Raw genomic sequence first — 26056 nt, 5'->3', positions numbered from 1 at the left:
GACATTTGTCTTTCTCTGACCTACTTCACTTAGTAAGATAATTCTCTAGGTCAATCTATGTTGTTGCAAATGGCATTATTTCATTCTTTGTTAGGCTTGGTAATAATCCATTGTGTGTGTGTGTGTGTGTGTGTACACACCACATTTTATCCATTTGTCTGTCGGTGAACATTTAGGTTGCTCCCATGTCTTGGCTCTTATAAATGATGCTGCTATGAATGTTGGAGTGCATGTCTCTTTTCAAAGTAGAGTTTTTGTTTTTTCCAGATATATACCCAGTAGTGGGATTGCTGGACCATGTTGCAACTCTCATTTTAGTTTTTTGAGGGGCCTCCATATTGTCCTCCATAGCAGCTACATCAGTTTACATTCCCACCAACAGTGTAGGAGGGTTCCCTTTTCTCCATACCTTCTCCAGCATTTATTACTTGTAGACTTTTTTTCTTTTTAGGGCTGTACCTATGACATATGGAAGTTCTCCAGGCTAGGGGTTGAATTGGAGGTACAGCTGCTCGCCTACACCATAGCCACAACAACCTGGGAACTGAGCCACATCTGCGACCTATGCTGCAGCTCACGGCAACACCTTTACCCGCTGAGTGAGGCCAGGGATTGAACCCATATCCTCATGGACACTATGTTGGGTTCTTAACCCGCTGAGCCACAACTGGAACTCCACTTGTAGACGTTTTGATGAAGGCCATTCTGACCCATGTGAGGTGGTAGTTTTGATTTGCATTTCTTTTTTTTTTTGTCTTTTGTCTTTTGTTGTTGTTGTTGTTGTTGTTGCTATTTCTTGGGCTGCTCCCGCGGCATATGGAGGTTCCCAGGCCAGGGGTTGAATCGGAGCTGTAGCCACCGGCCTACGCCAGAGCCACAGCAACGCGGGATCCGAGCCGCGTCTGCAACCTACACCACAGCTCACGGCAACGCCGGATGGTCAACCCACTGAGCAAGGGCAGGGACTGAACCCGCAACCTCATGGTTCCTAGTCGGATTCGTTAACCACTGCGCCACGACGGGAACTCCTGATTTGCATTTCTTTAATAGAGATGTTGAGCATCTCTGCATGTGTTCATTGGCCATCTGTATGTCTTCTTTGGAGAAATGTCTGTTTAGGTCCTCTGCCCACTTTTTGATTGAGGTGTTTATTTTTTCGATACTGAGTTTTATAAGCTTTCATATATTTTGGATGTTAATCCCTTGTTGATCATATTGTTTGCAAATATTTTCTCCCATTTTGGGTGGTTCTTTTTAAGGATCAACAGTAGCACTTCACATACATACTGTAGCAGCCACAGATATGTGTGTTGTAGGTATTTTTTCCAAGTCTGCCATTTCTGTCTTTTAACTTGGCTTATGTTTTTTTATAGCACAGAAGTAGAAGTTTATGTGTATTGCGCTAATAATTTTATTTATTTATTTATTTATTTATTTATGCATTTTAGGGCCGCACCTGAGGCATATGGAGGTTCCCAGGCTAGGGGTCCAATTGGAGCTATAGCTGCCAGCCTACACCACAGCCACAGCAACGTGGGATTCCCAGGCTAGGGGTCTAATAATTTTAAAAACCCTTATTTTTCTGAAAAATGAAATTGACGCTGTGTTTGGGTTGGTTTGAGTGTGTTCTGACGAGCAGTTGGAAACTACAACGAGTGTGACCGTGGGGCCCACTCAGTAGGCACAGGGCTCCAGGGCCTGTGGACTGAGGTCTCTTCCTTTCTGAGCGTTTGTTGTTGATGAGAGTTCTTTCCCCCCACTTACATTAAGGCATCACCGTGTTTTTGAATAACTGTTCAAGTCATCGAGTAATTAGTCACTCAGCCCTGCTATTGAGTGCATCCGGTGTGACCTCAGACCCCTAGAGCCAACAGACTTCTGCAGGGGAGCAGCCTGTTTTGATGGTCGTGGCTACCTCGTAGGGAAGGCAGAGGATGCCTCTATGACCCTGCTGCACATCTGCTTTAGCGCCCTGGGACTTCCCACACACACCTCCTCTCCTGAACCTGACAGATGGTTTTGGTTAAAGAGGAAACTCTTGGGAGTTCCCTTCATGGCTCAGAGGTTAATGATCCTGACTAGGATCCAGGAGGTTGCGGGTTCGATCCCTGGCCTCGCTCAGTGGGTTAAGGATCCAGCATTGCCATGAGCTGTGGTGTAGGTGGCAGATGAGGTTCATATCCCGTGTTGCTGTGGCTGTTACGAAAGCTGGCAGCTGCAGCTCTAATTCAGCCCCTAGCCTGGGAACCTCCACATGCCTCAGATGTGGCCCTAAAGAGCAGAAAAAGAAAAGAAAAAAGAAGAAACTCCTGTATTTCCTTTTCTTTGTAGGCAACTGGGGCCCTCACCTTGTCATTGTGAGAAGCTGCAACATACTCAAGTGGGAGCTCGAGCTGAAGCGCTGGTGTCCGGGCCTCAAAACGCTCTTGTATGTTGGCAGCCATAGAGAACTCAAAGCAAAGAGACAGGTATTTCATGTTAAAGTTGAACTAGAACTAAACTGAAGACCATTTTAATTGCTATAGAAGACAAACTTCCAAGTGTTAATACATGCTTATAATTATTGTAAATCTCTAATTTGTGGGTTACCAGACCTTGCAGTTGTCCCTGAAGTTAGAGCCCCTTGAGGCATAGACTACATATACCGGGTAAACCAGCTGTTACCTTCAGGGAAGTGCAAATAGCCTTCTTTTCTGCACGCATCACTTTCACTTCCAGGGAAGTGAAGGGGTTTCCCCACAATGCAAGTGATCTCTGGAGATGCTGCCGTCCTTTTAAACTACAGACCTCTTGATTATCACAGGCATAAATGAGAAAATGTGCTGAGTTCTGAAGTATAAATCTATGAAATTCCCATGGAAGCGTTTATTAGGAATATTTGTGGCAAATAGATGAGCTTCTAAGATTAATTTGGACTCTTTTCTGCCCAGTAGTTTCTTGTCTAGATTCTAAGTATGTTATAGATCACAGTTTTTCATCAGCAAGAAAATTTTGGTTGTACAGTGTTGGGTAATATAAAATACCTGAGGTGTGTTTCCTTCCTTTCTTCTTCTCTCCCTTTCTTTGCTTTTTAAAAGTTTATAATGTAAGAGTTCCCTGGTGGTCTAGTGCTTAGGACTCAGTTCTTTCATTGCTGCAACCTGGATTCAATCGCTGGTCTGGGAACTGAGATCCCACATCAAGTCACTGTTTGCTGTGGCAAAAAAAGAACCCCTAAAACTTATAATGCAGTCAATTGAAACATAGATATTCACATTTCCTGTCATCTTCTGAATACGTTTTTCCTTCACTTAGATTATGTTCTCTGAAAGCTTCAGGATGCTATGTGCTAATCTGTTTTCCAAAAGCAATTTTTTTTTTTTTTGGTCTTTTTGTCATTTCTAGGGCTGCTCCCTCGGCATATGGAGGTTCCCAGGCTAGGGGTTGAATTGGAGCTGCAGCCGCCGGCCTACACCAGAGCCACAGCAATGCTGGATCCGAGCCATGTCTACAACCTACACCACAGCTCATGGCAACGCCGGATCCTTAACCCACTGAGCAAGGCCAGGGATCGAACCTGCAACCTCATGGTTCCTAGTCAGATTTGTTAACCATTGCGCCACGACGGGAACTTTTTTCTTTTTTGCAAAAGCAATTGTTAATGCCTCCAAAGCAGTTTCTTAATTTTTCTGCACAGGTGCTTTAGACTCCTGGTGGAAAAGATCATAAAACTCTGTGTGGTGATAGCGAGTTACTAAGAGAGGAGTGAAGTGGCTGTGGGTGGGAACAGGCCAGCTCTCCAGGTTTGCTGGGGAAGAGCTGGCTGAGGCCTGCTTCCTGTGCCGCAGGAGTGGAGCGAGCCCAACAGCTTCAACATCTGCATCACCTCCTACAAGCAGTTCTTCAGGGGCCATGCCTCCTTCCCAAGGGCCCGCTGGAAGTGCCTGGTCATCGACGAGATGCAGCGAGTGAAGGGCATGACCGAGAGGCACTGGGAGGCCGTGTTCGCCCTGCAGAGGTCTGGCTGCCCTGGGTGCTGGGTGCTGGGTGCTGGCACTCACTGCTGAGGGGTCTGCCGTGATTAATCTAAGGGTTCTTTGGGAGAAACAGAGGAAATTGCAGAGGCACACAAAATGGCCGTACGGCCTCTAGGGTTCCCTGCACCTCTGTCCTAGTTCATTGAGCCAGAAAGCCCCAAAGCGCTCATTTTGTTCATTCAAGGGTGTGTGCGAATATGTGTGCATGCACACGGGGGTGTGGGTGCTCCTTAAAATCATCATCCCTTTTCCTAAACATCTTCAGAGAAAGCAGTTCTGCACCTCGCTTGATATATTTGGATTTCAGACAGCATCTCTCCTTCTGTGCTCAGTCAGCAGCGTCTGCTGCTCATCGACGCACCTCTGCACAACACCTTCCTGGAGCTGTGGACCATGGTGCACTTCCTCATCCCTGGCATCTCCAGACCCTACCTGCACTTCCCCCTGAAAGCCCCCAGCGAGGAGAACCAGGACTACTATCACAAGGTGGTCATCCGGCTGCACAGGGTACGTGTGGCTGCCACGGCCGCCACCTGATTGCAGAATTCCTCAGCTTCGCAGGAGTGTCGAGATGTCCTTTTCGGAAAGGAGACATAGATAGTTTTTTTTTCAGGTGACACAGCCTTTTATTTTGAGGAGGACTAAGAGAGACGTGGAGAAGCAGCTGACAAAGAAATACGAGCACGTTTTGAAGTGCCGTCTTTCCAACCGGCAGAAGGCCTTGTACGAGGATGTCATCCTGCAGCCGGGGTGAGTGCAGGTCTGTGCCCCGGGGTCACTCTCCCTGCGGAAAGGAGCCAGGCCCCTCTGGCCTCACAATGGCTCCTTCTGGGAGGATGGGCGCCCAGAGCTGGAGGCCATGCTCCCACCAGGCCCTGGTGGCTATGGGTCTCTTGGACACGTCCAGTTCTCTCAGGCTCGCCTGGCCTGTCCCCTCTCTGGTCTGGTCCTGTGTCTGGATCCACTCTGCTTGCCGTCTCAGAGCGCTAGGTGGAGCTAACCTGGGTGTAGCGGAATATGTGTGTGTGTCCCCCGCCTCAGTGCTGGGCTCGCAGTGTTTTAGTTTAGATTTATACAGGAGACCCGGTCTGAGTGGGCAGCCCATCCATTTGTGGCCTCTTGTAGGACTGGGGCTGAGGACAGTGTGCATATCACAGAGCAGGTGTGCTCTGCCATGCCAGGTGGCCACCCCTTCATGACCCCTGGCTGCCCAGGGACACCTGTGCCTGTGGATGGGCCCGGAAGGGAGGGACCCTGTCCTCTCCATGATCCACACAGGGGAACTCATGTTCTCCCCACGTTCCTGAATTTATGTGGAAGAACAGAAACACGCACATAGAGTTAAAGCTGTAAAGATTTTAGATTCATCTGTGCTCAGTCTTGTACCCTTATGTGTCTTCTCACAAGTGGCCAAGAGGGGTCACACCTGGAGCTCACCACTTTCCCCACAGACCCTCCTCATCAGCCTGAGGGGGCCCAGCATTCCAGAACGAGTTCCCGTGTTTCTGTACCAGGGCTGACCTGACAGGCTGCTCACCTGGCTCACCTGCCCCTGCCCCCGTGCCAGGGACATGGAGGGTGACGGTGTGGGGCCCAGGCACAACCATTGTGGGGCTGAGGCTCTGGGGGAGACGATGTGCTTGATCGCAGCCACCGAGTTGAGCGAGTCTGGGCTGCTGTGCTGTCACCTGAGCACCACACACTCAATGTGGGTAGACCTGCTCTCAGGCCTCCCCGAGGTTTTCCTCTCAGGACCGTGCTCTACGGCCCAGTCTGTCCTCTTTGCCACCTCCTTGTCCTTCTCCTCTCCCCATCCCACCCCCTCTGCTCCTGAGTCACCGCAGGCCAGCTGCCCCATCCTCCACGGCGCCTTCTGACCTTAGCTGCTGGGTACTCTGTGCTCTCTGACTGCCTTTCTGGGGCTCCCCAGCCCGGTGTTAGGTCCGTGGCTCTACCTCCTCACTGGGTCCTGGCACCAGTGGATGGCCGTGGATGGCCCTGCCTGGCCCTCACCCTGGCTTTCTAGCCTCCCATCCTGTTGAAGGGGCAGTGAGCCAGCCTGAGAGCAGCAACGTCACCAGGTGGGCTTGGATGTGAACGCCCCACATCACTGCTGCCTGAGCACATCCAAGAGGATGTGCAGTTCGGACCTGGGGCAAGGAATTAGCTGGGAGCGGATGGCAGCACTTGTGTCTCTTCCCTCACAGGACCCAGGAAGCCCTGAAGAGTGGGCACTTTGTGGACGTGCTGAGCATCCTGCTAAGGCTGCAGCGGATCTGCAACCACCCCGGGCTGGTGGAACCCCGGCTCCCGGAGTCCTCGTACACGGCAGGGCCGCTGCAGTACCGCTCAGCCTCCCTCATCCTGAAGGCACTCGATAGAGACTTTTGGAAGGTGAGGGTAGTCTGTCTCCGGTGGTTCCGGGATGTCAGTCTCAACTTGAAATGGGCTGGTGCTGGGCGGCACTGGGATGTCTGTGACATACCTTCCCCCTGACCTAGAACCCGCTTGGGAGTTGACCCTAAGGGGCCAGCCCAGTGTGAGGGATGTGGGGAGGGTTGGCTGTGAGGAGCAGGGAAGCAGGAGTTAGGACTGCAGGACCTGGGTGCCCTCACATGCAGTGGTCGGAGGCCTGGGAGAGGCCCAGGCCTTTTTATTAAAACATTAGCAATTTCCCCTAGGTGGTGGAAATTTGTTTGTTTCCATTTTTTAAAGTTTTATTGTAGTATAGTTGATTTACAGTGTTGTGATAATTTCTCTTGTACAGCATAGTGATTGTTATATGTGTACACACATCAGTTCCTTCTCAGATTCTTTTCCAATATAGGTTATCACAGAATATCTGGTAGAGTTCCCTGTGCTATACAGCAGGTCTCCATTGGTCATTGGTTATTTTTTAACCAAAAAAAAATTATAGTTGTATACATTCCTGTGCTTGAATTTTTGGACGATAAAAGTTATTTTTACAAAACCAAAAATTTTAAAGCAAAAGTCATTGGTTAGGTCGGGTGGTTGTGAGCACAGATGTGCTATGCTCCTGGGTCTCAGCAGGCAGGCTGTGCCCTCTTCTGGGCCTGTCGGTCCTGCTCTGGCTTCCACACAGAGGCCCGGTGCTTGCCCAGGACCAGCCAGCAGCTGGCAGGTTGGCGTCTGAGTTCCTCTTCACATCCTCCACCCCAGGGGATGAAGGACCTGAGGTCCTGCAGATGTGGGAAAAAAACAGCTTGGAACCATCTTTGTGACTTGGGTAGGCTTGTGCAGGTTCAAGGTGTGGACAGGGCCGGGACCCTGGGGCCAGGTTGCAGGGGTGCAGGTTCTGGCTCAGCCTCTCCAGCAGCGCAGCTTCGGGTGATCGGTCTGCCTCAGTTTCCTTAGCACACAGAGGTTGTGAGGAGTAAGTCAGCATATGTGATGACCTGAGAAAGGGCCTGGTTGGTAAGCGGCATGCAGGTGAGTTAATGTAGTTAACGTTGTGATTGCTGCTCAACATGTCTTCTTTGCTAAGAGGAAAACTGAGCCATAGAAATATTGATGAGTCAGAAGCGGGTTACCTCAGGATACCAGTGGAGCCAGGGAGATCTTTCGTAGGTAGTGATTTTTGTGTTGTGCTCTGTTGAGATAATTCATTACCACAGGTTCTGTGTGGATACGGGTCTCACATCTCCTGTCTGATAGGCAGGTTATTGTGGGGTTGTGTGTTGAGTCTGTGTTTATCCTTCTGATGAACCACCAGACCGTTTTCCACGATTTCCCATCCCCAGTAGTATATGAAGGTGGGGGCTTTCACTTCTTCACGTCCTTACCAACACCTGCCCTCCATCCTCTTCGAGTCTTGCCATTGTGGTGGGAGAGAGTGCAAAAGAGGCACAAGTGGAGTCAGCGTGCCCAGGACTTTGGACAGGGCAATGTGCCGTCTGCTGGCTCCACCCGCATCGGAGCCCTTGGGCCCTGACCTCCCCCCCCCCCCCACACACACACGAGCCTGAGCGTCTCCATCTCTTTGGGCCCAAGTTTTTTGGGCTCTGCCCTCTCTGCTGAGTTCAGTCTCTAGGTGCTGACCTCTCCTTCCCCACCGCCATGGGGAGGATCTTAAAGCTTGGGGACTGAGCATGCTGAGGGCTGGGCGGAGTGCCTCAGGAAGGCGCCCTTGGGGCCTGGCCATCCCAGTTTGGAATCTGCTTTCTCAGTTTTTTCTACTGCCTCGTGTAGCAAAATTGTTGTTTTCCTCCGCAGGAAACCGATCTTTCTATATTTGATCTTATCGGCTTAGAAAATAAAATGACTCACCATGAGGCAGAGCTGCTGTGTAAGAAGAAGGTGACCCGGAAGCTCTTTGAGGAGCTGTTCACCGCGCCGCCACTGCCATCATCGGGCAGGCCAGTACCCGTCAGGCTGAAGCCCAGCAGGTGTGTGTTGGGAGCATCACTTTCTGTTCACTGGGTAGCCCTGGAAGGGGGGGGGGAGGTCCTGGCTGGCTATGGGTCATGGGGTCTGGGTGGCCTCCCTGCTTCCTCCTGCCGAAAGGACCCCTGTCCCACAACCCCTCAGGGAGACCTGGGATGATCAGGTTTGAGTTAATGCAAGAACTTGGGCTACAGCTTGTGAAAGAAAGGCTAATTGTTGAATTTGGTGATCTGCCTTTCCTGGAAACTGCCCACATATTCTGGTTTCTGGGATAAACAGCACGTGTGGACAGGGCATTGTGGCCATTCACCCTCCTGAAGAGTGGCCTTTTCTTCATCTTTAAGAAGTGTTGGGGAGTTCCTGTCATGGCTTATTGGTAACGAACCTGACTAGGATCCATAAGGATACGAGTTTGATCCCTGGCCTCGCTCAGCGGGTTAAGGATCCTGCATTGCTGTGAGCTGTGGCATAGGTCACAGACGCAGCTCAGATCCCATGTTGCTTTGACTGTGGTGTAGGCTGGCGGCTGTAGCCCTGATTTGACCCCTAACCTGGAAACTTCCATATGCCGCAGGTGCGGCCTCCAAAAAAAGAAGTATTGGGATTTGGGAGGGTTCTGTATGGGAAGGAGGTCGGGGGTGGGGAGGTCAGGCTGTGTGTCACCTGGTGTGTGGGGCACTTTCCCCTGTCATGGCCAAAGCTGTCTGAGGGCAGAGGGCAGAGGGTGCGTTTGGGGGGCAGTGCTGGGACCTGAGGTCTGGCAGAGGGCTCCACCCCTGACTGCACATAAGGGACATTGAAACAGCGACTTCGCAGGTACCATGAGATTAGGAGGAGCAGAGCACGTTAGATGATGAGCTCTAAACACAGATGATTCAAAATAGGCTAAAAACGCATCGAGCTGGATTCATGCAGAAGTTTATGCTCCAGATAAAAATGAAAAACCAAATTGGTGGGTTTTTTTGTTTGTTTGTTTTTTTGTCTTTTTGCTATTTCTTGGGCTGCTCCCGTGGCATATGGAGGTTCCCAGGCTAGGGGTCAAATCGAAGCTGTAGCCGCCGGCCTACGTCAGAGCCACAGCAACACGGGATCCAAGCCGCATCTGCAACCTACACCACAGCTCACGGCAACGCGCCGGATCGTTAACCCACTGAGCAAGCGCAGGGACCGAACCCGCAACCTCATGGTTCCTAGTTGGATTCGTTAACCACTGCGCCACAACGGGAGCTCCCCAAATTGGTGTTTTAGAGAGAAATGGGCTCTGCAGATGGGCAGCCCGTGCTTTTTGCCTTTTCTCTCTGTAACTTCTCTGGGGCCTTTGATCCACCCGCCCTCACCTCAGCTGCCTGGCTCATGCTTGCAGGAGCCTGCAGCCCTCAGTTAAATACATAGCCAGAGCAACAAAGCCGCAGTGCTCTCGGGGCTGGCTCAGCCTCATTTAGTGGCTTTCTGCTGGCTGTTTCCACCTATTGTATTGCACACAGTTTTGGAGAATAGAGAATTCCTGCCAATACGGTTTTCCAGGCAAAAGTGATATGAAGAGTATGTTGCCTTGGGGTAAATTCAGACAGCAGCAGTCATGGTCTGGCTCCCCTTGTACATTTGTGCCCCCTGTTGCCTGTGAGGTGCCATTACCACCTCTGCCATTCCTGTCCATTTCCTGTAGTGCCTTGTATTTGATTGGTGCAAGTTGACTTTTCACCCCACTTTACTCTCATTTGAAGAGGTAGTGTAACGGACTTACTGTGTTGGATGTGGTTTTTTTTGGTCCACATTGACGGGAACTAATAAATTAAAATCCTGTTGCCCCTGATTCACCCAGGCAAAGGGTTGACGTGCTGCTTGTGTGCTAGCACCTCCCCGGTGACCCTGTGATCTGCGCTGCCTGCCCCAATAGTTAGAAACTGTACCTGGGGGTGAGGACCCCTGGCTGCCCCCCAGGGCGGCCCTGTGTCTCAGCAGTGCCCCTCTCTTCCTGCCCGCACACCCGGACGTCTAGGTTGTTTCAGCCTGTGCAGTACGGCCAGAAGCCCGAGGGGCGCACCGTGGCTTTCCCCAGCGCACACCCGCCCCGGATGGCCGCCTCTGCCACAGCCACTGCTGCTCCCCAGGGCCACGTACGTGGACGGCCGCCAATTGCCACGTTCTCTGCAAATCCCGATGCAAAAGGTATGGCTCTCAATGGGAGTGCGCGCAGCGTCACAGAGGGTTTTGTGAAGGAAGTTGCTCGCACTTTCCCTGGCCCCATGGGGACGTGTAACCATTCCTCCCAGCAGGAGTGGGACCGTCCACGCTGGCTCTGCCCAAGAGACCATGTGTAGTTCTCACATGAGGTTTAGGCCTTTTTATGTCTGTGAACTGAGGTTTTCCCTGAAGCAGACATTCCATTCCTAGTCGAGTCAGTGTTGACGTGACGTGGAGGACGTAACTCGGCAGGGACGTTCTCTTGTGTGTGGGAAAGTGCATGTCAGAGTCCCTTAGGAGACTTCTGAGGAAGTCTGCTTCTGTGTGTTATGCCATCATTTCAGCGTAACCCGATGATGACTGTGAAGGAAGCTAGGGTTAAATGGCAGAAAAGGTAATAAAAGCAGTATTCCAACCTGGTCACCAGGGTCCTCAGTGTCCTGCCCGCTGTGTTTTTCTGAGGTCTCGGTCAGTGTCCCAAGTGTTTGTTGTAGGAGCTCTTGGAGCATTTGGGGGGCCAGCGCTGCCTGCCCTCGAGTGTGGTCAGGATGTTTGAAAGGGTGGACTTCCAACACTCACTCCAGAAGCGGGCCATGCCATGCATCGGACTGGTGAACTCCAAGTGAAAATAGTAAACAACATTTAAAAAATTAGATTTCTGTCACCCTATAGACACCACTCCCCTTCTTAGAGAGGGCCTCTCACTTGAAAGGCCGTATGACATAATGTTTGTTTTATTTCTTAAAATTCGGGTTTGATACTGCATTTTATTGAGAACCTCTAACAGCTTTGCACAAACCAACCTTATTGATTGCAGCGGCAGCAGCCCCGTTTCAGACCTCTCAGGCCTCCAGCGGTGCTCCGAGACACCAGCCCGCCTCGACCTTCAGCACAGCACCTAGCCCAGCCCATCCTGCGAAACTGCGGGCCCCGGGCCCGCCCCCGCCCCAGCCCCAGGCCCCCTCGCACCCGGCCGGGCAGAGTGCGCTGCCTCAGGGGCTGGTGCTCACCTCGCAGGCCCAGGCGCGCCTGCCTAGTAAGTGGCCTCGCCTCTCCCGGTTCTGCCACCTCTTTGCACAAGGACATTGTGTTCAGATGAGCGGCGTGTGAAGAGCCTTGCTGTCCACTCCCTTTGTCTCCCCAACCCTGTGTCCGGTGCTGCCTTTCGCCATGCTGTCGTTTCCAGCCCTAAATCTCCAGGGGGGGCTCCACTCCAGGGCCAGAGTCCAGGCTCCTGTCCTTTCTCTGTTCTTTTTCCTGACCCTGACCGTCAGCTCTGCTTCCCTTCCGTGCTCGTGCCCTGCTGCCGTGTGCCAAGGGTGGCACTTCTTAGGGAGCTGAGGGTTCGTCCCATCAGCCGAGGGCCACTCAGACGGCAAAGGGCAATACAGCGATAGCCACTTGAACTAGGGTTCAGTTTCTAAAAAACATGACTTCTTTTTAATCTCTCACTTGTTGCCAAATTTAAACCTGGGACTAAGGATTGCTCAAGTGGATGTTTTGTAGTAAGTCACTAACTAAACCATCGAAACCTTGTTACATTTTTTTTAAACAACTTTTTCCCGTGAGCAGTGAGTGCGATTAGCACTTCCAATCTTCCACGTACTTCTGTTCCTTCTGCTGTAGGCATGGTCCTTACTGAAACTGTTCTGGGCCGCACCCTTTCTCATAGCTCCCTGGAGCGCTTGACCTGTTGTGTTGGGCCCTTTCTTGGAAGGCTGGAGAGAGAAGTAGTGTCACAAGGAGATGCTGAGTTCAGGCTGGGTTCCTCTCGGGACAGCCTCTCCTCTGTGCCAGCAAATACAGAACACGTATCCTAGTTCATGGCCCCCAGGAGGAAAGCCCTTGCATGTGTCTCTTTTTTACTGCCTGGAGGAGGAGTTCCGTGGGTTTCCTTTAGGGGAGCATGAGGGGGCCAGGCTGCCTCCATTTCTCCTGGACAAAGGAAGGCTCAAGGGAGAGTCACATTCTGTGCACAGATCTCTGCAGCTCCTTTTCCATTTCCCCTTCTTTGTTGACGGTTTCTGTGGGCAAGTTATCCTTGGATGTTCTTCTAGTCTTTTGCTAACTGTTTTCTTCATGGTATCACTAATAATTCTGGCATGAATTTTCATGGGAGGAACATTTAGACTCGAATATCAACCATTGGATTAGAAGAAAACAAAAACAAACCTTTAAACCTGTTACTCAGTTATAGCCCAAAGGTAGCGGCCTTTTTTTTTTTTTGCTTATTTTAGGGCGTACCGGCGGCAGCATGTGGAAGTTCCCAGGCTAGGGGTGAATCAGAGCTGCAGCTGCCGGCCTACACCACAGCCACAGCAATACCAGATCTGAGCCGTGTCTGCGACTCACACCATAGCTCATGGCAACGCCAGATCCTTAACCCACTGGGTGAGGCCAGGGATCAAACCCTCAACCTCATGGATCCTAGTCATGTTTGTTACTGCTGAGCCACAAAGGGAACTCCAAAGGTAGTGCATTTTTGAATTAGGTGCATATAACTCCATCTGAGTTATGTTTTTAAACAAAATGTTTTAAGCAATGTTAAGTTTCTCATTTCTTCACAAAATTATAGTCCTACAATCTAGCTCAAATTAGCGTGAAATCTTATATTGGAAAGTGTGATGTATTTATGTACTTAAATACGGTCCCAGATTTTGAAACGGGTATGGGTGTAATTGAAGCTAGTTATCTATTTTATCTGTAATGATAAAATCTTCTCTATCTCTGCAAGCTAAATTGGACACGGTCTTTTTCACATTTTCAAGGGAAAGAGGTTGATATGAGAGTTTCAAAGTGTTATTACCAATACATTTCTGCTATTTTGATGTTTGCTACTTTTTTATTGTTTTGGAAAGGAAAGCAGAATGTTCCTTAATGGTTTGAATAAGTACATTAATACCTGATAATCTAAAATTTCTGCCAGTTATGATTAAGTTGACTATTAAAACTCAATGCTTTTTCCTTCTCTCTTAAAATGTTTTTTGAAAATATTAGAGAGCGATACCTAATAAATGTTTCTGTGACACATCAGTTTACTGCAGACGGTCATTCTATGTGACAGGTGATCGTCAGTCTAGCGATTGCAACCTTTTCCCTACAGTTCTAATGCCCTTTTCCTCTGCCTTTCCGCAGGTGGAGAGGTAGTTAAAATAGCCCAGCTGGCTTCCCTTGCTGGCCCGCCGAGTCGAGTCGCCCAGCCAGAGACCCCTGTGACCCTGCAGTTCCAGGGGAACAAGTTCACCTTGTCCCATAGCCAGCTCCGGCAGCTCACAGCTGGCCAGCCCCTGCAGCTGCAAGGTAAAAGATAGCTGACAGTGACATCAAGTGAGGAGTTTATTTATTTATTTTTTTGTCTTTTTGCCATTTCTTGGGCCGCTCCCACAGCATATGGAGGTTCCCAGGCTAGGGGTCTAATTGGAGCTGTAGCTGCCAGCCTACGCCAGGGCCACAGCAACACCAGATCCAAGCTGCATCTGCGACCTACACCACAGCTCACGGCAACGCCAGATCCTTAACCCACTGAGCAAGGACAGGGATGAAACCCGCAACCTCATGGTTCCTAGTCGGATTTGTTAACCACTGCACCACAACAGGAACTCCAAGTGAGGAGTTTAAACGCGCACCCCGCCTGACTCCCCCTGCAGCTGTGACCTTGGCCCTTTTAAGTGCAGACGCTTTACTTGTAAATGGCCTTAGCCTTGTCTCGTAGGTGTTTTAGAGGACTAGTGTGAGAACGTAAATCACCTGGTAGCATGGCGCTTGATTCATGTAAAATAGAGGGGAGTCATTTTCTAAAAATAAAGTCTGCTCCTGGAACAAAGTTCCCTATTTTAAAAAATCAGAATAGAAATATTTGCTCCTTTTTAATTTTAGTGTGAGATAAATAGTACTCAAAATGCCGAAGGACTAGCAATTTAGGTAGAGAGAAGCTGTTTTCTTTTATATACAGATTTTAAAACTCCTAGACGAAAGCCTCTCAGGCCTTTGGCTGAGAGTGGTGTGTTTGTGTAGTAACTGCTTCTCGAAGGACACGAGGGGATGTGGTTTGAGCAGGATGGTAGAATTCATCCTGAGTGACTCAGCTGAAGGTTAGAAGCCAAAGTGGTCTCCATAGCAGCCTGGGCTGGTCCCCTCCCCCAGGCAGTCCCCACACGTGCCCTTCATGGCTCTTAAGGGGGCAAAGGTGCATTGTCAGCCAGATATGGCCTTAGCAGAATGAGGGTCCCCTGCAGCAAAGAAATGGTTTGATTTGGCTTAATCCCATGCAGGGGCAAGGCCATCAGTTAACATTTCTGGTGGACTCAGTTGTTGGGTTTTTTTTTTGTCTTTTTAGGGCCGCATCCACGGCACATGGAGGTTCCCAGGCTGTGGGTCAAATTGGAGCTACAGCTGCCGGCCTTCGCCACAGCCGCAGCAACACCAGATCCTTAACCCACTGAGCGAGGCCAGGAATTGAACCCACATCCTCATGTATCCTAGTCGGTAACCACCGAGCCATGAAGGGAACTCCCCTGGACTCTAGTTTTTAGAGAGCACAATTCCAGAGTAAAAGGCATTGGAAAGACTTAATCACACAAAAGGTTGAAAACAGCAGACTCCTTTAACAGTGGCCATAGAGTCACAGCATTTAGGCTAAAAAACAAGTTTGTTTCTATTTCTCCATTCAGCTTGACCAGTTTGCGGGCTTCAGTGCCCCTGGGAGCTGGGACCTTCCCACCTGTGACTGGCCTGGGCCTCCAGCAGACATGACAGACCCTTAGCTGAGTACCTGTATTACTTACAGTCAGGCATTTTCTTGACAGTAAGCAAAGTGCCTTTGTTCCTTAAGAGTTTTCACTCGTGTGTGAGTTATTTTCATTTTTCTCCAGTGGAGTTTGCATTGCCTTGGAGCAAATTAGGTTTTGGATTATCAGTTTATCCTTTGTTTCTGTACGTCTGGAAGTGAGTGAAGCCTGTGGGTGAAGGGCCCGTGTGCTTATGACTGACACCCCTGTACCTATGATTGCAGGCAGCGTTCTCCAGATTGTGTCTGCGCCTGGCCAGTCCTACCTGCGACCTCCAGGCCCCGTGGTGATGCAGACTGTGTCTCAGGCGGGTGCCCTGAATGCCCTTGGAAGCAAGCCCCCAGCCGGCGGCCCAGGCCCCACACCCGTGACCCCGCCAGGTAGAGTGCTGTGAGCAGAAAGGAGGTTTGGTTTGAAACCTCTTTCTGACTTTGCCTCTGAGGCAGCTGGAAGGTGTCTCTGGACTTCCATGGTGCCTCGAAACCTGAAAGTCCCATTTGTGGCCGCCTCTGATTTCCAGTGGCTCGTGTCACCTTGGTTTCTTCTCTCTTCTTCTCAAAGGTCTTGGTTGAATACAACCAGCCTCCTCTTACTTTAGATGTCTGTTTTGATTTTGCTTTGACAACAGACTTGGAATCATGAGAAATTTTGCTTGTTAATGTTATAGAAGGGAATGTGCTGGAAGGTCTCCTTGGACAGGTCATGGAGCAGGGTTTGGACCTTCCCTGCCTTCCGATGGGTGCCCCTCACCCATCCCACAGCTGCCTCCCCAGGGCTTTGCTGTCTCCAGACACACCCATCCTCTTGTGGTGCTTGCCGAGGAGCCCACACATGGGGCCACGGGGTCCGTGTGTGGGAGCAGCTGGGACCTCTCCCAGCCAGAGTCCCTAGGCCCTGTCTCATCTGAGATGCAGCTGAGGCGGGGCCTCTGCACCCACTCCCCTTGGGCTCTGGCGGTGGGCTGGGTGCTGACAGGGCCCTGACACACGGCCCTACTTGCAAATTGGTTTTGCTTCAGTTTTTCTCCCTCCCAGAACCCACTGCTGTCCCCCCTCCACAGAGGGTGATGAGTCCTGCTCTGTGGGCCCCAGGTTCTTGAGCCTGACAGCAGGCCAACCACTGGGTCTAGTCACCTCACTCCTTTCTTGTCACTGCCCTAAAGAGGCCCCTTTTGGTCGTCAGTGCTTCCAGCAGTCCTTTGTGCAGAAGTTTCTCTCAGGACAGGTGACACAGCTCAGCTGATGGGAGCAGGCTGTGGGGGTCCTGGGCCCCTCTGTCCTGGTCTACGGGGCAGTGCTGACTCCCTACCCTCAGGCACACAGGGTGGCCGCTGCTAGGATGCTGGGCCATGTGCTGCTGCTCGGGCACCATGGCAGGGAGGGGACCAAGGTGTAGGCCCGCACTGAGCATTGGCCCAAGGAGGGAAACAGACTGCCATGCTCAGCTCAGATCGTGGCCGAGAGCAAGCACGTGTCGCGGGGAGTTGTGAATGGTTTAGACACAAGCCTGCACGTTCCAGAAACGAGCTAGTGAAAGATGGCAATGTTCTGGAGAGTGTGCCAGGGAAGGGGTTTGTGTCCCAGCCCTTTGTTTTTGCATTTGCAGTGGCTGTGCCTGGCCGAGTGGCAGTCAGTCCCCTGGCTGCAGGAGAACCTGGAGTGGCCTCCAAGCCAGCCTCCCCCGTCGCCGGGCCAACCCAGGTATGGTGCTGCACACCCCAGTGGGCACCACGCCCCACACACTCATTCGGAAGATGTTTTCAGAAGCTGCTTGTTACAGGGGCTGGTTGTGACCTTTAGCCACTTCTGTGAGGTGTCATCAACTTCCTTGTCATCAGAAATGCACTCCCTCGCTAAATTATAGAATTTTGATTTTCTCCGCCTTGTTTCCTGTCACTGTTTCCTGGGGACCAGGCCCCTCGTGTCTAAGAGTGCCCTGTGGCTGGTCATTGTGCAGAGGGACCCATTGGGCTTGGTAAGGCCAGTAACTGGGCATGTTGGTTCTCAGTAACTGTTTTCACCCCTGTTTTTGCTAAAGGAGGAAAAGACTAGACTTATGAAAGAGCGGCTGGACCAGATTTACTTTGTCAATGAACGGCGCTGCTCCCGCGCACCCATCTATGGCAGAGACTTGTTGGGGGTTTGTTCCCTGATGGGCAGAGAGCACATGCCGTGGCTCAGGGCTTCTGAGAGCAGCACTGGAAAGGTGACAGGCCCCGTGAGCCAGTTCATATCACCTTCGAAAAGTCAGAGGGACCTGATTTTGACGCTGACTCAACGCCAAGAATCCCTCCAGGATGTTATCAACAGGTGAGAGGGCCTGGGACTGACTGTCATTGTATTTTAAGCGTTTTTTACTCACCCTCTTCACTGTGTTGCAGCCCAGCCTCTGTGTTCATCTTGTTCCTCCCTCCACTCTCTCCTGAGCTGTCTCCTGGAAGTCTCTTTGGGGTCTTCCAGGCTCCTAGGTGCCAGAAGGTCCCCCTCTCTGCCCTCCAGAAGTGTGCCCTGCCCTGTAGGCCAGGCCCCTGCCCCGCAGGCATGGGCCTGGGAGGGCTCTGGATGGCCGTGGGCAGGCCTGTGTGTGCTGACTTGGGGTGTGGGCAACAGATCTTTGTGTTGTTGACAGTCTTTTTTTTTTTTTCTTTTTTTTTTTTTGCTGTTTACAAAAAACAGCTTATAGACATTCCCAAGCTAGGGGCTGAATTGGAGCTGCAGCTTCCACTAAGCTTGTGGCAACACCAGATACTTAACCCACTGAGCAGGACCAGGGATTGAACCCGTGTCCTCATGGATACTAGTTGGGCTCATTTCCCCCGAGCAACCATGGAAATGCCTATATTTTGTTCTTTTTTTTTTTTTTTTTCTAGGTTATATTTTTATTTGTTTATTTTTTTGTTCAAAATCAGATGTTTATTGTAGCATTATTTAGATACTTTTATTTTCTTAATGGGTCATCATTTAGGCTACTAGTCTGTTTTTTGTTTTTGGTTTTTTTTTTTTAATTTCCCCAATGCATTTTTTTTTTTCTACTGTACATCATGGTGACCCAGTTACATATACATTATACATTCTTTTTTCTTACATTATCATGCTCATTCATAAGTGACCAGACATAGTTCCCAGTGCATTTTGTTCTTTTAAAAGAGTATTTTATTTTAAAAAACCCACACAGGTGATTTAATGTTGCACGATGAGAAATGTGTTTGAGAGTTGAATTCAGGGAGTTTCTGTTGTGGCCCAGCTAGTATCCATGGAGGATGTGGATTTGATCCTTGGCCTTGCTCAGTGGGTCCGGTGTTGCCATAAGCTGAGGCATAGGTCGCAAACATGGCTTGGATCCGGCATTGCCATGGCTGTGGCGTAGGCTGGCAGCTGCAGCTCTGATTTGACTCCTAGCCTGGAAACTTCCATGTGCCACAGGAACAGCACAAAAAGACCAAAGAAAAAGAGTTGAACTTGTGAGTTCCCTTATGGTGCATTGGGTTAAGGATCCAGCATTGTCACTGCTGCAGTGCATGCAGGTTCCAACCCTGGGAATTGCCACATGCCACAGGGTGGGGGGAAGTTGAACTCAGAAGCAGGCTTTTCGAGAGAAAACACAAGTCCATATATTTCGGGGGCACAGCAGTCTTTCTGTCCCTCCTCTGCCATCTGTAGGGTATTGGCCCCACTGCATTTTCCTTTGTTGCTTTGGCCTCATTTCTAGGTGCAGCCTGAAAATGTCCTCTCTCCCTTGTGTCTGCCTTGCTGAGTGGTGGTCCCCATGGTTAGTCCATGGGCATGGTGAGAAACCAGGCAGACCCAGGGATGTGCTCCAGGTCTCAGATCAGGGGGAGCAGTATTGGGGAAGATAGGACTGGCAGTGGCTCCCTCGAAGCTCTTTCCTGTGCGCTCTGTGTACCTGTGCACTCCTCTTGCTTCAGGTGCCTGTTTGTCCTTTTGTTCTTCCTCCTCTAACATTACAGGTAACTTTTTAAAGCATAGACTATTTCTTTTCTCTTTTTTTGGCCACAGCATGCAGTGGCTTTGTTGTGGGTTCTCAGTTCCCAGACCAGGGATTGAACCTGGACCACAGCAGTGAAACTGCAGAGTCCTAACCACTGGATCACAAGGGAACTCCCAAAACATAGGCTATTTCTTATAGCCATTTTGGGATCACAGCACAATTGAGGGGAAGGTACAGAGATTTCCCCGTGTAAACACAGCCTTCCCTTCCATCAACACCCCCACCAGAGTAGGGAACTGGTTACGATTGATGAACCTATGCTGTCACTCAGAGTCCACAGTTTACAGGAGGGTTCACTCCTGGTGTTGGATGTGCTGTGGGCTTGCACAGATGTATAGCGAGTGATGTATTGGCCATCATAGGATCCTTTAGGTTTTTTTGTTGGTGGTGTGGTGGGCTGGGTTTTGTTTGTTTGTTTGTTTGTTTTTGCTTTTCAGGGCTGCACTCTTGGCATATGGAGGTTCCCAGGCTAGGGGTCATATCAGAACTATAGCTGCCGGCCTACACCACAACAACTCGGAATCTGAGCCACGTCTGTGACCTGTACCACAACTCATGGGAACACCAGATCCTTTAACCCACTGAGCAAAGCCAGGAATGGAACCTATGTCCTAATGGATGCTAGTCAGGTTCATTAACCACTGAGCCACAACAGGAATGCCAAGATCCTTTAGTTTGACTGCTCTAGCCCCCCCACCCCCTCGCCCTGTTCTCTGACTGTTCACTCTTCTCTCCCCACCTAAAGCCTGGCAACCACTCATCTTTTTAGTGTGTCTTGAGCTTTGCTTTTCCAGCATTCCAGAATGTTGGAGTTATACAGTAGGTGGCCTTTTCAGATTGGCTTCTTTCACTTGGGGGTGTGCATTTAAGGTTCCTCCATGTCTTTTCATGGCTTGACAGTGCATTTCTTTTTAATGCTGAATAAGAGTCCACTGTCTGCAAGCACCACAGTTTGTTTTTCCATTTGCCTACTGAAGGACAACATGGTGCTTCTGAGTTTTGGCAATTAAGAATAAAGCTGCCGTAAACATCCCTGTGTGGGCTTTTGTGTGGACATAGTTTTAAACTCATTTGGGTGAATACCAGGGACTGTGATTGCTAGATCATATGGTAAGAGAATGTTTCATTTTGTTAGAAACTGCTAAACCATCTTCCAAAGCAGCTGTACAGTTTTGCATCACACCAGTAACGAATGAGAGTTCCTGTTGCTCCCCGTCCCCGCCAGCAGTTGGCTTTGTCAGTGGTTGGGATTTGGGCCATTTTGATCAATGTGTAGTGGGATCTCATTTTTTAAATTTGCATTTCCCTGATGACGTATGTGTTGCATATCTTTTCATGTGCTTATTTGCCATCTGTATGTCTTTGCTCACATGTCAAAGTCTTTTAAAGTCTTTGGCTCTTTTTGTTTTTTTTGGGTTTTTTTGGTCTTTTTAGGGCCACATCCATGGCACACGGAGCTTCCCAGGCTGGAGGTTGAATCGGAGCTGTAGCTGCGAGCCTACACCATAACCACAGCAGTGCGGGATCCAGGCTGCGACTGTGACCTACACCACAGCTCACAGCAACACCGGATCCTTAACCCATTAAGCAGGGCCAGGGGTCGAACCTGTGTCCTCATGGATGCTAGTCAAATTAGTTTCTGCTGAGACATGACAGGAACTCCATCTTTGGCTCATTTTTAAAACAAGTTGTTTTCTTATTGTTGCATTTTAAGAATTATTTTTATGTTTTAAGAGTTCCCTTTGTGGCTCAGTTGTTAATGAACCCATCTAGTATCCATGAGGACTCAAGTTTGATCCCTGGCCTCATTCAGTGGGTGAAGGATCCTGTGTTGCCGTGAGCTGTGGTGTAGGTCACAGATATGGCTTGGGTCCCAAGTTGCCGTGGCTGTGGCATAGGCTGGCAGCTCCAATTCAGCCCCTAGCCTGGGAACCTCAATATGCTGTGGGTGCGGCCCTAAAAAGACAAATGACCAAAAAAAAAAAAAAAAAAACAAAAACAAAAAAAAATCTTCTGTTTATTTTAGATGACATTTCTTCAGCAGATAAGTCTTTTGCAGATGTTTTCTCCTAGCTTGTGGGTTGTCTCTTTTTTCTCCTGACATTGTTTTTTATAGAGCAAATATTTTATTTATTTATTTTTTGTCTTTTTGCCTTTTCTAGGGCCGCTCCCGTGGCATATGGAGGTTCCCAGGCTAGGGGTCCAACCGGAGCCACAGCCACCGGCCTACACCAGAGCCACAGCAACTCGGGATCCGAGCTACGTCTGCAACCCACACCACAGCTCATGGCAACGCCAGATCCTCAACCCACTGATCAAGGCCAGGGATGGAACTCGTAACCTCATGGTTCCTAGTCGGATTTGTTAACCACTGAGCCACAACAGGAACTCCTATAGAGCAAATATTTTAAATTTTAAGCTTATTAAATCTTTCATGAATTGTGCTTTTGTCATATCTGAAAAATCATTGCCAAACCCAAGATCATCTACGTTTTCTCCTGTCATCTTCAAGGGGGTGAAAATTTTACATTTCCATCTGTGATCCATTTTGAGTTAATTTTTGTGAAGGAAATGTGTCTTTGTCTAGATTCATCTTGTACTCACCTATTTTTAAAATCTTTTGTCATAGAAAATTTTCATACATTTAAAGTAGAATGATACAATGAATCCCAGTGTAGCCATTGCCTGTTTTCAACAGTTATTAACCCCTGGCCATTTTGACTTGTCTGTGCCCCTTGCTTCCCCTAAGCACAAAATATTTTGAAAGAAAATTCCTGACAGATATGTCCTCTATAAGATTTTTCTATGCCCTGAAAGGTAAGGACTCTTTTTAAGAACAGTTACTCCCTAAAAAAAAAAAAAAGGGAAGGAGTTCCCATCATGGCTTAGCGGAAACGAATCTGATTAGTATCCCTGAGAATGCAGGTTTGATCCCTGGCCTTCTCAGTGGGTTAAGGATTGGGCGTTGCCATGAGCTGTGGTGTAGGTCGCAGACACAGCTCGGATCCCACATTGCTGTGGCTTTGTGTAGGCCAGCAACTACAGCTCCGATTCAACCCCCAGCCTGGGAACTTCCATATGCCACAAGTGCAGTCCTAAAACAAAACAGAACAAAACACAATCACAAATACTATCATCACATCTAAAAATATGAATTTTGTAGTAACATCAAATGCCTACTCAGTAGTCACATTTCTTTTTTTTCTTTTCTTTTTCTTTTTTGTCTTTTTGCCTTTTCTGGGGCCACTCCCACGGCATATGAAGGTTCCCAGGCTAGGGGTCTGATCGAAGCTGTAGCCAGCGGCCTACGCCAGAGCCACAGCAACACCAGATCCGAGCTGCATCTGCGACCTACACCACAGCTCACGGCAACGCCGGATCCTTAACCCACTGATCAAGGCCAGGGATCGAACCCACAACCTCATGGTTCCTAGTCAGATTCATTAACCACTGAGCTACGATGAGATCTCCAGTCTTCACATTTCTGATTATTTCATAAGTAATTTTAAAAGTTCAAAACAGAATCACAAAAAGTAGATACATAGCAATTAATTCATGCCTGTTATGTGTCTTTTAACACATAGGTTCTCTTTCTCCTCTTTTTTCCCTTTTCAATTTAATTGTTGTGGAAACCTGGTGATTTGCTGTATAGAATTTCCCACAATCTGGATTTGCTGACTAATGATTCCTGGTGGTATAATTTAACATGTTGCTGTGTTTCCCATATTGTGTATAAACTGTTAGATCCAGAGGCTCGATCGACTTCAGATATATTTGTTTTTTGGGTTTTTTGTTTGTTTCTTTCTTTTGCAAGAATAGGTGATATTATGTACAGCCATTAGGAAGAACTTAATGTCTAGGTGTCTCTTTTAGATTCATTTTTTGGTGTGTGGATGTCTAGCTCTAGCACTCTTGGTTGAAAAGACTATCTTTGATCCCTTGTCTTTGCTTTTTAGTGAAATGTCAGTTGACTGTATTTATGAGACTCTGTTTCTGGGCTGCATGTTGTGTTCCATTGATCTGTTTGTTCTCCCACCAACACCACACTGTCTTGCTTACTGTAGTTTTATAGTGGGTCTTGAAGTCAAGTAGCACCAGTCCTCCAGCATTTTTTTTGTTTGTTGTTGTGTTGGCCCTTCTGGTCTCTTGCTCTTCTCCATGTAAACTTTAGATTCAGTTTGTCCATATCTATAACTGACTGGGATTGCATTGAATGTCTCAGTCAAGTTGGGAAAAGCTGGCATCTTGACAATATTGGAGCTTCCTCTCCATAAACAATGGAATAATCTCTCCATTTATTTAGTCCTTCTTTGATTTCATTGGTCAGAGCTTTGGCCATAAACAGCTTTTTAGCTTGCCCACAGTTGGTGGCAAGTCATGCAGGCCCAGCTCATGCTAACTCCCAGAGGGAGGGCTTTTCTGGAGCATGTGGGGCCTGGAGGTTGGGAGGTGAGTGTCAGGTTGTCTGTAATGGCTCACCTGATTTGTCAAAGGGCTGCTCTCTGCAGGGCCTCCTCCTCCCAAGTCTGGCTCCCTCTGGGTGGCACAGTGGCTGAGGCAGCTTCAGGGTTCATATTCTCCTCTAGATGGTCCAGGAGACAGAGCAATTGTGCCCCAGAATTCCCATCCAAAGGCAGGGCTGCGCACGACTGGGGCATTCCCACACCTGCTCCTGTGGTCAGGGGTGCCCTAGGCTGCTCTTTGGGGTCTGGGCAGACTTCACTGGCCAGGACTGGTCAACCCTTTCCCGTAGTTGCTGTGAGTGTGGTCCAGCAGCCACGTCACCCAGTGATAACGGGTTAGGCACCTTGGCTTCTCCAGCAACTCCAGATTCCAGATGGCTGTGCCCTGCTCCTCCTCAAGTCTTCGCTGCCTGCCACAGACGTGTTGTTTGATGGAGACTCCTAGGGGGCTGCCTCTGACTTGTGTGCTTTCTGCTCCTCAGGGTGGTGTGTGTGATCCCCCCAGTGGTGGCTGCGCCCCCACGCTTGTGGGTGGCGAGGCCACCCTCCCTCTACAGCCACAAGATGCGGCTCTTCAGGCATGGCCTGCAGGAGCACACCGCGCCCTACGCCCAGCAGCTGCAGCAGATGACAGCCCTGCGCTCGCTGCAGTTCCCCGAGCTGAGACTGGTCCAGTTCGACTCAGGTACGAAGAGAAGGGTCATTTGCCCTGTGGACTGTGTCAGATTGACCTTCTGGGTCATGAGCCGCTCTTGACGTTGTTCTTTCACAGGGAAGCTGGAAGCCTTGGCCGTCTTACTCCAGAAGCTGAGGTCTGAGGGACGCCGCGTGCTGATTTTGTCACAGATGGTTCTTATGTTAGACATTTTAGAGATGTTCTTGAATTTCCATTATCTCACCTATATACGAATTGATGAAAATGCCAACAGTGAACAACGGCAGGTAGGAAAGAATTAGTTTACTGTTCATGATTCAGTTGCATTAACTCTATGTATTTATTTATTCATTTTCTTTTTATTGCTGCACCTGAGGCACATGAAAGTTCCCGGGGTCAAACTGGAGCTGCAGCTGCTGGCCTATACCACAGTCACAGCAACGCCAGATCCGAGCCACATCTGCAGCCCACACCACAGCTCACAGCAACACTGGATCCTTAATCCACTGAGTGAGGCCAGGGATTGGACCCACATCCTCATGGATGCTAGTCCGGTTCATTACCACTGAGCCACAATGGGAACTCTTGTGTTAAAACTTCAATTGCCGGTTTCTAACCTAGTTTCTCAGGTCTGTCAGCCCCTTCTAGACAAAGGGAAGAGCTTCTCGATGTCTTTGGGCTACATCCAGCCTTTGAGATTTTTTTTCCTAAGTACAGTTGGCTGGTTATCTCAGAACCAGAATTGGGTGACCTGCAGTCATTATAGGAGGTAGCCATGTGAAAATGTGAACGCTCTTCAGACTGATTTACAGTTCAGGAAAAGCAGGTGAAAACAGTATCCCCGTTTTTACTTGTCAAGTTAGCTAAGGACATCTTGTTTGCATCTGGCACCACAGGACAGGTGTTCTTGTGCACTGCTGGTTGGGGTGCAAATTAGTACAACTTTCTAGAATGCCAGTCGACAGTACAGGCTGTGAACCTTAAAAATGGAGATACGCTTGATCTAGTAATTCTGTATCTCAGGCTCTCTCCTTTGGCAGCACCACCACACTTCCTAAAGATTGATGTCCGCAGTTGGTGACTGTAGAAATGTCTATAATGACTCCTCCTATCAGGAGCGAAGTCAGTGTCCAGGAGTAGAGTGGGTGACAGTTGTCTGTGTGCCACAGGGTGTGGCACTGCCATGCACACAAGCCATCCCCAGCATTCCATGGGATGAACTAGGAAGCCGTCTTCCATGATGTCCCAGCATGGGTTTTAGGATTGTGGCAGATGTCCCCGAGGGCAGACGAACCGCTGGGCTGTGGACCATAGGCTGTTTCCCATGCCGAGAAGGCCTAGAGGGAATACAGCACAGTCACAGGGAACAAGTCTTCTTGTAGCGATGTAGCATGCTGTAGAGTTTTTTCCTGAAGGAAGAGGGCTGGTCACCCATTCAGGCCTGGCTCACACCGGCCGTGGGAGTGAGGCTGTTTCAGCGGCGGCCCTGAGCAGGATGGGGGCTGCCCCTCCTGCCCCTCAGCCTTACTCCAGGGGCTT

At 49.4% G+C, this 26056-nt stretch overlaps 1 protein-coding gene across 19 annotated transcripts in view; it reads left to right on the top strand.

The window, feature by feature from the left end:
- EP400 (E1A binding protein p400) overlaps positions 1 to 26056 on the top strand; it is a 109379-nt gene that overhangs the window by 47802 nt on the left and 35521 nt on the right. For 14 of the 19 annotated variants that reach the window (XM_013982740.2, XM_013982742.2, XM_005670517.3 and 11 more), the window contains 14 exons: positions 2332 to 2468; positions 3828 to 3997; positions 4349 to 4523; positions 4630 to 4766; positions 6224 to 6410; positions 8250 to 8422; positions 10420 to 10589; positions 11422 to 11640; positions 13740 to 13904; positions 15616 to 15771; positions 16997 to 17091; positions 17429 to 17700; positions 24345 to 24547; positions 24635 to 24804. In XM_013982740.2, the coding sequence (XP_013838194.2) occupies positions 2332 to 2468; positions 3828 to 3997; positions 4349 to 4523; positions 4630 to 4766; positions 6224 to 6410; positions 8250 to 8422; positions 10420 to 10589; positions 11422 to 11640; positions 13740 to 13904; positions 15616 to 15771; positions 16997 to 17091; positions 17429 to 17700; positions 24345 to 24547; positions 24635 to 24804 (2429 nt within the window). The remainder of the gene's footprint in view (positions 1 to 2331; positions 2469 to 3827; positions 3998 to 4348; positions 4524 to 4629; positions 4767 to 6223; positions 6411 to 8249; positions 8423 to 10419; positions 10590 to 11421; positions 11641 to 13739; positions 13905 to 15615; positions 15772 to 16996; positions 17092 to 17428; positions 17701 to 24344; positions 24548 to 24634; positions 24805 to 26056) is intronic. The other 5 variants (XM_005670522.3, XM_005670521.3, XM_021073848.1 and 2 more) reach the window with 2 other exon arrangements.

This window comes from Sus scrofa, chromosome 14, assembly GCF_000003025.6.
Source record: "Sus scrofa isolate TJ Tabasco breed Duroc chromosome 14, Sscrofa11.1, whole genome shotgun sequence".
NCBI classification, from domain to species: Eukaryota; Metazoa; Chordata; class Mammalia; order Artiodactyla; family Suidae; genus Sus; species Sus scrofa.
This window is presented reverse-complemented; position numbering and strand designations above follow the sequence as displayed.